Genomic DNA, 10,808 nt, shown 5'->3' with positions numbered 1-10,808 from the left:
TTCTAGGGAGAACAGGTATTGTTTTGATGTACTATTAAACGTTCAGGACTATGATTAAATAATATAAATCAAGATTAACTGGAAGATAATAAAGATTAACTAGAAAATAATCGGCCAAAGCTCTTAACAGAGTGAATTGAGCGCAGTAAGGTGCACTTGCGCAAGCTGGGAACTGATATTCTACCGACTCAGCCCCATGCAAATTTGGTTAATGATATATTTTGCAGCTATAATTGAATAAAAGCTGTAGAAACTTAAAGTGGTCCAATACTTAGAAATATTGCATCAGCAATAAACCATTCTGATTGGCTTATGTTAGTATTATTCATTTCAGCTGTCGTAATCATGTAATGAAGTAATAACTTTCGAGCTTTGTTACATAAGTAAAACTTGGTAGCAGCCTTTTGAATCCCAAATCAGTTAGTCTGCTGGATTTTCAGACACCATGGGAAATATTGTGGTGTGTTTAGAAAATACTGAGGTGTGTTGTTGTTGGTGGGGCAAAATATTTTTGCTATGTCATGTTTTTTTTAGTTAAAATGAATATGTAAATTAAATTATTAAGGAACAGTTACTCATAATAATACGTCAGTCATCTTTCATGTTTTCAAGCCTAGGATATTTCCCGCTTAATTCTAGATCGCGCTTTAGGGGTGTTTAGGACTACTTTGGCATGTCATTATATTCTAATCGTGCGCGAGTTTAGACGTTATTAAAATATTAATATTTTCATTTACTTCGTATTTCCTTAGAATGGACAATATATCTATGAATCCTCCAGAGACTACTTTTCCGGTATAAACAATGGTACTGATGTAGATAACAGGTGACAGTTTCTGTTGCTAGTTTAATTTTCTAACAGTATGGACATGCAACTCTTGGTGTGAATAAAGGCCTTTCTCTGTAAGTTGCGACGGCATTTATTATTCTCAAAAAATTAATGAGCTTTTTCTGAATAGCATGTCCCTTAAGAGTGTGCAACTGTGCTGGCCGGGATCTCACACAATATGCGCAACTGCTGACAAATTCACACTCGAGATTATTGTAAATATTTAATTGAGTTGCATAAATGAGAGTGTTTCCTCTGGGAACCTCTTAAGCCACAGTACAACTCGTGCGACTGACTGGTGCGTTCGACTGCCAAGCGGCAGAATCTTGTAGATTCATGTGAACGTTAGTCTCTATTCAAAATGACCTTAGTATGAGCAAGTAAACTCTAGAAATGTCCATCCGCGAAACAGTGAAACAGGTTCGTGAATAGTTTATTGGGAATTAAGCTTTCACGGCTTATCACAGCTAAGGTGAAAAAATATATAATCATGATGTTGTTTTTCTTAATGACAGGTTTTATGTCTGGCCTTGTGTTTAAGTTTGGTCCGAGAGCAAAAGTCCTTACTCTGTGAAGGTAAATTACGTTATTTAAGACAATTTTTTTAATCGCCAGTTGATTTTTCTGGCGTCATTCAAGTTCAGAATTGTTCTCTTTAAACTGCTGGAAGTATTCCTTATTTAGCATCATTGTGAGGTTGTATCATTTTTAAACGGTCGTTAAGTTCCAACCACACACTACTAGGTTTATTGGCGAAATAAAGGAATTATCTCAAAATGAAGAAACAAATAGCTAATGCCATTCAAATATATCTATCAATCGATGAAGAAAGACAAACTACAAGAATTCAGATTTTGTTGTATGTATTTGCCAGTCGGGTCTTTTGCCCGAGCCTCGCAGGTACATGCAATATTTATTGCAATATTGTAATGGAGACATTGAATTCGAAAATCGATACAAAATTTCTTCCAGAGATTTTGATTTTATCTTTGGCATTCTAGGAGGACATAACATCTCGCTAGAAGTGCATTTTCGACAGTTTATAATGCTTTGAAATGTATGTATTGCTTAAATGTTGTCAAAATCTCAGGTCAAAAATCTTCTTCTTGAAAACTAAATTTATGCAACCCTGTTAATTAAAACGTCTCGTCGACAGAGCCTGAATCCCGCAAAAATGGATAAATAATATTTTTGAAGATACAAAATAAATATGGCAACTCGGGTAAACATATCGCATCTAAATAATGTTTATTTAAAATAAAAATAAGAACCTTTGTTTGGAAAGTGTAATGAAAGTTTATTTATAAAATTGGATTGTGTTATTCTTAATATAATTTTATGTTAAAAAAAAGAAAAAAAAATGCTTCGTATTGTCCATAAATTATGACTTTTCAGATAAGAATCACCCATTTTTCTCTGTTTCTTGTTTACTTAAACACAGCCTGAGTCACGCCAAATGCTTGCCTGCTGCCAAAAAGCTTGGGGTTTAAACGCTTTAAAATGAATGCAATTGTCATTGTTACCGCTTGGTACCTGTTTGTTGGCTGATTTACATGCAATCATTAGGTATTTTTATTGATTCCGTGATTCCTGTGTGAACCACTGAAACCGCGACTTAAATCCATATCCAAATAACTCCATTACCATACTTTAACTTTGTTTTAAAGTAAATTAAAGGAAATGTTGTATTAAAAGGAAATATAGTCGGTGTTTAAATTAGGCGTCAACCTCGGTTAACACAGCCTGAGAAACTGGTTAAAAAAAAAAAAAACTTTTATAGTTCTCAGAGGAGTGAAAAGCAAAAACGTTCTTGTTCAAACAAACCACTAATTTGCCGTGAAGTTACAAACGTCAGCCAGGGGAAGTTTGATTAGAATTAAATTTAGACATGTCATCTCATCATACATTTGATTGTCAGCAATAACAAATTTCCTTTCGTTCTGTTCAACCAATAAACGCTTTAACAAAAACATGTCTAAAATAAATCAAGGAAATCAGCAACATTGATGTTCCCAGCTAATCCTCCTTCAGCACTCCGTTCATTTAGGCGAAATAGCTGGAACAATACCACACAAGAAATATGAAATGCAAATCCATTCACAGCTAGGATGAGGAATCTACCGCAGAAAAAAGTGTGGGAAAAATCATGTCTTGTACGAATAAATACTTACATGTACTTTTCCTTGAAAGTATGTCAAAACAAGGAACATTTATTTGTAAATGCGGGAATGAAATCTTTGTTTAGTGATAAACGGGTAATAGGTCATCGTACGGGAAAAAACCTGACTTTAATTTCCTTCTAAAACCATTTTCCTTAAACTTCCTAGCGATTGAAAATAAGACATCAGAGCCTTTTTTTTAACTGATAAAACAGCAAAAAATAATTTAAAAATGCAACATTCTGATATCAAACCACGATGAAAGCTTTCTCGTTATCGAGAGCAACTATTTTTAACTAAGTTACTTGGAAAAACCGAGTTATAACCAATTTGATAACCGCAGGAATTCTTCAAATGAAGCTGGTGCGAGACAAGTATTTCTTAGACTATGCTTTCTGTGTCTATGCGAATTAATGATAAGGAAATTCGTCACCACTCGGCTTTGATCTAAAGCAAAATTTGCATTCGCAAATGGCCTCGTGTCATAACTGATAGATCAACACTTGAAAATGCACTGGCCAAGTCAAACCGTACTAAGGTCATATAAGAATTCATGTGTACAGAAAGACACTGGTCAATAAATGCTAAAATGTTTTACTTTACTCAGATCAGTCTTCAACGCCTTCTGGTGGTGACGACCCGCTAGCTGAGTTTTTACCTTATAAACACCATCGTCTGCCTGGTGCTGGCAAGATATCTTTTCAGCAGTTGTCTGTAAGTGAATGCGCTCACTTGTGTCTCCAAGTCGCAGAAGGAAATATGTTCAACTGCAGTTCCTTTGAATACGTGACAGCCACAAGTGATTGCTTTTTAATGGATATTTCGTGTGAAGATCACAAGCTGCTACCTGATAAATCAAGACATTTTTACCAACTAGAAGGTTCGTTTGTTTAAATCATTGAATCTGTGTCAGTTGGTGACAGGAGTTAAGAAAACGCAATTAAGACATGTGTTTTTAGAATGCCAAACACAATGTATTCTTTACCGGCGCCAAATAGTAAGAGTAGTACATTATATCAACTTTCCCTCTCTTTCTCCAAACAAAATCCGCTGTTAATTTACTCAGGCATTTTATATACCATTTTCACCTTCCCTATGCATGACACAATCCTACAAGAGTAATGTCCATACGTCCAGAGCCGGTTATCTTTCTACTGCTAATTGGAAATCCAGGATTAGCAGTACTCGGCTTGTCTCAGGCAGCCTCCACACTACGCCGGAAGAATTTAAAAATGCAGCTTTATTTCTACGGTTAGGCCTACCGTCCACACTAATCCGTCACAACAACATAGCTTTTCGAAAACGCTCTTCGAACCGCCGGGTGGAATTTGAAAACGCTGGATTTACGTTTTTATGTGGAAGAAAAACATATTGAAAACGGAGCTTTTCAAAAACGATGATGTTAGGTAATGATGGGATTTCCCTGCCCGTTTTGATGCATTTTCAGAGTGAAATCTCCGTTCTCAATTTCCTCTGGCGTAGTGCGGACAGGGCCCGCTTAAAGTTGATAGTTGATAGTTAAAATTTTATGATTTTGAATTAAAAGCATAGACCGCTCAAATTAAATAATGATTTAAGAACCAAAGAGAGAGAGAGCTTTATGGATAAGTTATAAAACTGAATGATCAGTATAGCTTGTAGTTGATGTTGACAAGGTTTTTTTATAATAAAGAAATTTAAAGTGGTTATTCTATTTTTAGGCATTTAGAACTTCAAAAGACTAGCAAGCAATGGGATGATCGACTATCCTACAATGTGTGCTGTAATCTTTTCGGCTTTGCTGCGTCGAAATAGTTCCTTCTTGTTTGTACTTTTTTTCTTCTATTCCAGGAGCAAATGAAACATTTCCATGTGCAACAATCTCCTCTTCATCGTCTGTGACGCCTACTTTCATCCAGTCATTAAGAACCATTCAAAACTCTTCTGTATCTAGCAAGGACTCATCGGGTTTGTATAAAAATGTTTGGAGTAACTCATTACATATGTCAGATTTTTTCATATTCCAAACAACATGATTTACCTGTTTTATCATTGTCTTGATCTTTTATTTCAGGAAGCCATAACCTCAGTATTCAAGCCACGATACTTCTTACAAATGAGTCCTGGAAAGTTAGTTTAATTAACACAAGCAGCCACAAGTTTATGAACATTTCTTCCCGTATAAAACAAAACGTAAGTTGTTTCTGTTCAGTGTTTTCTTGATCTTAGAAATATTTTCCTTTCCTAACTGTATCGTTTATCTTACAGGTTTTTCGAACTTTCTATAACAATGCATCTCTTCTTGAAGTGACAATACTTCAACTAAGGTAACATAGTTACTTATTTCAACTTTTTTTCAAAAAAATCGGCATTAACGAGACGCTATCTTTCTCGGATATACTTCTGTCACCGTGAATCGTTTTGTGAATCACACGTTTTTTAAGGATGAACATTAAAAATTCCCTGACAAAAAATGAGGGATTTTGTTCCTCGCTTATGGACCTGACCACTTTCCTTCACGTTATGCAATAGACCTCTTAAGTTTGGGCGGTTGTTTTCCCATCGTAGACCACGTGATATTTTCTAGGGAAGTTTTCCTTTATCCATCTTAAAATTATTCATTCATATACATGCGACTATTTTAAAATTTGAAAGCAAGAATTCTCAAGAGCATCATCATGCGGTCTGCTAAGGGAAAACAAACCGCCCAAGCTAAAGAGGTGTATTCACAAAAATAGTTTAGAATGATTCACCAAAGAATTGTGCCGGGAATAAACTGTCTCGTTGTTCTCTCTTCGTGTAAAGTTAACTGTTAACACCAACAATCTGTTAAGATAAACAAGTAAACTAATGGCTAGGTTTGTTCGTATTGTACTAACTTTGTTGTTATTTTACTTTGGTTTGGTTTGTATTTTGGATAGGAATACCAGCAGCCTGGTTGCTATAGAATTTAGTCTGACCTTTTCTCAGGAGTTCCACATGCGTCATATAGACAATTTTTACAGTTCCCTTTACGAAACTCGGCATTTAGGTTTGCTTCCAATCGACGTCATTAATGATACGAGTAAGTACTGACTTGATAAAGTTTACATTCTTGCCCTGTTACTCCGTCTGTCACGCATTTGCTCAAATAAAAGTCCAGAAAAGCTCCCTGAATTATCATATGTGGGATAAAAAAACATTTTGAACCGTGAATAAACAATGGACCAAAAGAAACCATATTTAACTAAATTTAAAAATAAAAAAAGTTGTAAGTAAATGGCAAAATGGATCCTGTTATTTGGAGGGTCCTGTATGTCTAAAGGCTTCTCGACATCGCGCGAAAATTAAATCCTGTACGAAAAAAGTAACTGGGCCTGGTATAGTTTTTAATCACTTAATGACTGGCCCTAAGGGAAACAGTGAGTTTTGTTTCCCCGAGACCCCCCCGTGAGACCAGTCATTAAGTGTTTTGTTATGCCCCCCAACTCAAAAATGGAACAAACCGCGAAAAAATTATTTGCTTGACGCAAATTTGCACACAAATTTGCTGTGGTTTCAATGTGCACGACCTGTTGATGTGCGAGTAGAAAATTCAAGTTGTTGTTTCCCTAGGGAGTTATAATAAGTATGTTTAAATTGCTGACCTTTGATTTCTTCTTCATCTTTGCATGAATTATCTCGAAAATGTGTACTACATTAAAACACTGGGCGTTGGCTTAAGTAAGGATCAAAATATTGTAATTAACTGGCTTTTATTCGTCTTCTTCTGTGTATTAATTTCTACTTTGCTATAGTCTTGAAAAAACATGTCATTAGTCGTTAAATGGTTTTGACTGTACAACAAGGGTTGATGTTTTATTGCTTGTAAGTTTATGTGCAACTCAGTTCGTGTCTTTTATTTCAACGTTATAACTGACTGACTTTTTTGCCTCTCTAGTCCCAGGAAAACCACCAGAAAATATGAACGTAACCATTATTAACCCAACAACTCTTCAATTGTCATGGTCCCCTGGGGAAACCCAACAAATCGTAAACACGTGGGGACTTAAAGTCAACTACCAGGCAAATGACAACAAAACACACAGCATCCTAGTCGATAAACACCACGAAGAAGCTAATATCTCACAACTGCGACCTAATACCACATATACCATTTGGGCCGTACCTGTTACGTCAAAAGGATTTGGTTTCTCCTCGCAAGTTCTCAATGTAACAACTCCATATCGAGGTAATGTTTATTATCAATACTATTTAGAAAAGAAGGGTGGTTTTCGAAGGTCTGTAAGAGGTTACTGAAATACTCTTATACCTAGCATTAAATGAATTCCAAACGGAGAGTTCACAATTTCATTTACACCTAATTTGGAGTTGCCTCGTTCGTTCGTTCGTTTGTCTCATGTCTTCCTTCTGTTACCTGCCTTTTATAGACCTTCTTTACGAGCCTAAGGTTTGGTATGGAAGTTTACATATTTTAAAATACCTCGTCGCCATAACTTGCCAATGTTAACTTAAAAAAATAAACAAACAGTACGTTTTTCACCAGCATGTGAATCAGCTAACCTGGCTCGTGATTTCACTGTGTTGCAAAAACGTTTAGATGACTGTAAGTTCACCCGCAGCATTTCGTTTTCGTGTGCAACATCATAAGTCTCTTGCCACTAAAGATCTACGAATTAAAAATGTAGTAGAGTATAGTATCGTCTTTCCCCAGTTTCCCACTCAAAGTATTCTCTCAGTATACTCTGAAGATGAATACTATATACCTATGCATATCGAAAAGAAGTTTTGTATTGACACATTTTTTACTTGAAAACTGATTATATTTATTTCGTGGGTTTCATTCTTTGTTCCAATTTTCAGCGTCAGCGGACATCATTATCAAATTAGACGTTTTACTTCCTAACGTGACGTGGGATGCTCAGTTTGAGAATAGCAGCAGTGCAGTTTTCACGAATTTGTCATCTTTGATAAGAAACAGCGTAAGTAACAACGATTTAATCGTCATAACTGTACTTTTTAGCCTCGTTTAACCAAAGTAATCTTAGCAAGTAACTACTCCTCGAATGTACGCAATCTATGAGTTAAGAAAATAGAGCCTCATTCTAAATCACTCACCTGCAATTCAAATATACTTTTAAAATAATAATGAAATTTATTAAACACAAATCGGTTACGAAAAAAGAAAAAAAATACTTACACTAAAGGAAAAACATTCCAAACGTACTTGCAAAGCACTACTTACAAAATAAATTCTTTATGAACATTATCACTACCAACGGGAGGATTGTCCACTGCTATCAAACAATTAACTCGAGCACATAACAACTGCAATAAAAAAGAAACTACTGTACTTTTAATAGTAACAATTGCACAAATTGCTGACTTTACAAATTATTAATTGGTTATATTACTTACAAAATTTGATATAGAATATTACTTACACTATTTACACTATTTAGAGATCTTTCCTTATACTTCGTTAGGATAAAGATTTTTCGTAAGAGAAGCATTCACTCTTTATTACAACAGAGATTAAAGGAGATTTCCACAGAGAAGTTTGAAGTGTAAATTCCAAATAAATATGTTAAAATCAAACTTTTGGAATTGCAGTTCAAATGTTATAGTTTATGTTATATATTCACTTCTAAATCTAAATCTTCTAAATCTCAAACCTTGTGAAACTCCAAGTCGTTGTGTTATTTCATTGATTCTATGCAATATGACATGACAGAAAAGAACTTGTAAAGCGTTCTTTTTGAAATAACCTTTATCTAAATGTAGATATCAAAGCAGTTCTACTTAGCTCACAAAATATTCCAAACAATTAAGGTATGAATAAAAGTGAAACAACGTTTATTCTGCTTATCTACAGGTTAGAGTTATTCATCAAAATGAATCATCTTACAAGAATATATCAAGTTTACAATTCAGGTAGTTTTATTGGAGTGGGCATCGTCAACAATAGCAATTCTTTTGAGATTACAAATGTCACTTTCAAATGTTATTGTATTTTTTAAAACGTAATATTTAAACGCGTGATTGTGAACAACTGTACCAACAATTTATCATCGTATTAAAACGTCTTCGTGGTAGTCTTGCTTTTGTAAGATCTGTCAGTTTGCCAAAATGTCCCATTGAATGCAACATGGCCTAACCCTTTCCGCTTCGTTTACTCATGACAGTTTGTGTTGAAGTTAAAGGTGAACCTTATGTGTGATCAATAAATGATAACGATAAGTTTGGAAACCTTCTCAAGACCAGGTGTTTTAGAACCTCATGACGAAAGATGTTAAATGTAACTTTATTTCTCTTTTCTCAGCAATCGCAGCAGTGAAACTATCGTCTTCATCGACGCTTCTTACAACGGAGGCAGCAGAATGGAGAATTTTTTTGGCATATATGAAGCACTTTACAAACAGAAAAGGCTAGGAGACCTACAAATAGAAGTGATTGGCGATAATAGTATGTGTTATAGACCAAGGTCTTGATTATAATGTACGAGCAGAGGTAGAGGTTTAATAGACCATATTCGCATTCTCGGTATTGGACTGGAACTAGCTTGCAACTGAGGCTAATGGAGAGAGATTTTTCAAACACAAACGAAATTAATCTCCTTTTAATGACATTCCCCCGCCTGAGCCTCTATTGCAAGCTAGTTCCAGTCAAAAATCAAGAATACGAGTATGGTCTATTAGTGTCTCCTTTTAAAGAACTCTCTCTCTCTCCCTCTCTCTCTCTCTCTCTCTCTCTCTCTCTCTCTCTCTCTCTCTCTCTCTCTCTCTCTCTCTCTCTCTCTCTCCCTCTCTCTCTCTCTCTCTCTCTCTCTCTCTCTCTCTCCCTCTCTCTCTCTCTCTCTCTCTCTCTCTCTCTCTCTCTCTCTCTCTCTCTCTCTCTCTCTCTCTCTCCCTCTCTCTCTCTCTCTCTCTCTCTCTCTCTCTCTCTCTCTCTCTCTTTCTCTCTCTCTCTTTCTTGACTTTATATCAAGATCCATCTGTGTCGTTTAACACCGAGTTCTTAGATTTGATTTTTTTTTTTTCTATCAAGTTCCAGGAAAACCGCCAACGAACATAACTTCACTGGCATTGAGTCCATCTCGTATCGCTATCAACTGGAATCCGCCACAATCGGATAAATGTGAAGTATTTCCCTTGCTGGGATTCCTTGTCTTTTATTCCTTCAATGATAAAGAAAATGTTGACGTTAAAATGTTAAACGTGAACAAATCTAACAGCAACGTCGTCATACAGGATTTGGAAAATTTTGAGTGTTACCTGATTTGGATACAAACGATAACTGCGCGTGGCCTTGGACCAAAAAGTAAAGCAGTGAAAAGAAGGACGTTAGAACAAGGTGATAGTTACTGGCTTGTTTATAAGTAAAGATTGTCAATGACTGAACAACGATATGGTAATCTGCTGTTAAATCATGGAAAATGTTGCCTTTTGTAAAACAAAATATTCAATGTTGTGACGTCATAAATCATGAATGGCGGCACACATGCAATGTATAACTCAAAATAACACATATTTGTGAATAGTTTACCGCTAATTCCATGTAATGTATAAATGCATAAAGACCAAACTTAGCACGTATTATAATGTTGTCATTAAGTATTCTAATGTGAAGTATATATGAAATAATCATATTTGAACTGCGGTTGTAGATGAAAGTGAAGAATGATCATCGCAGTAAATTTTTTTTTCTTTTTTTTTTTTTTTTTAATTTACAGCGATGATCATTCTTCACTTTCATCTACAACCGCAGTTTAAATATGAATTATTTCATATATACTTCACATCATTTCACTCCTTACGGGAACTCAATTAAATGAACTCAATTAATTGACGTCGCTCCCAATG

The 10,808-nt window shown here is 35.4% G+C and overlaps 1 protein-coding gene across 2 annotated transcripts in view; it reads left to right on the top strand.

Moving 5' to 3' along the window:
- The first annotated feature begins 1,064 nt into the window (after nucleotides 1–1,064).
- Nucleotides 1,065–10,808, top strand: part of LOC110045851 (uncharacterized) — a 41,228-nt gene continuing 31,484 nt past the window's right edge. The window contains exons 1-12 of one of the 2 annotated variants that reach the window (XM_089287647.1): nucleotides 1,065–1,249; nucleotides 1,345–1,405; nucleotides 3,596–3,868; nucleotides 4,819–4,935; nucleotides 5,042–5,160; nucleotides 5,236–5,294; nucleotides 5,889–6,031; nucleotides 6,887–7,177; nucleotides 7,810–7,928; nucleotides 8,822–8,880; nucleotides 9,269–9,411; nucleotides 9,994–10,299. In XM_089287647.1, the coding sequence (XP_089143773.1) occupies nucleotides 1,223–1,249; nucleotides 1,345–1,405; nucleotides 3,596–3,868; nucleotides 4,819–4,935; nucleotides 5,042–5,160; nucleotides 5,236–5,294; nucleotides 5,889–6,031; nucleotides 6,887–7,177; nucleotides 7,810–7,928; nucleotides 8,822–8,880; nucleotides 9,269–9,411; nucleotides 9,994–10,299 (1,717 nt within the window). In that variant the 5' untranslated portion in view covers nucleotides 1,065–1,222. Of the gene's footprint in view, nucleotides 1,250–1,344; nucleotides 1,406–3,595; nucleotides 3,869–4,813; nucleotides 4,936–5,041; nucleotides 5,161–5,235; nucleotides 5,295–5,888; nucleotides 6,032–6,886; nucleotides 7,178–7,809; nucleotides 7,929–8,821; nucleotides 8,881–9,268; nucleotides 9,412–9,993; nucleotides 10,300–10,808 lie in introns of those variants that run through there. The other variant, XM_089287646.1, reaches the window with a different exon arrangement.

This window comes from Orbicella faveolata, unplaced genomic scaffold, assembly GCF_042242905.1.
Source record: "Orbicella faveolata isolate gen_17 unplaced genomic scaffold, um_ofav_v1 contig_1, whole genome shotgun sequence".
In the NCBI taxonomy this organism is placed as follows: Eukaryota; Metazoa; Cnidaria; class Anthozoa; order Scleractinia; family Merulinidae; genus Orbicella; species Orbicella faveolata.
The sequence above is the reverse complement of the archived record's forward strand: the minus strand, read 5'-3'. Positions and strand labels throughout refer to the sequence as shown.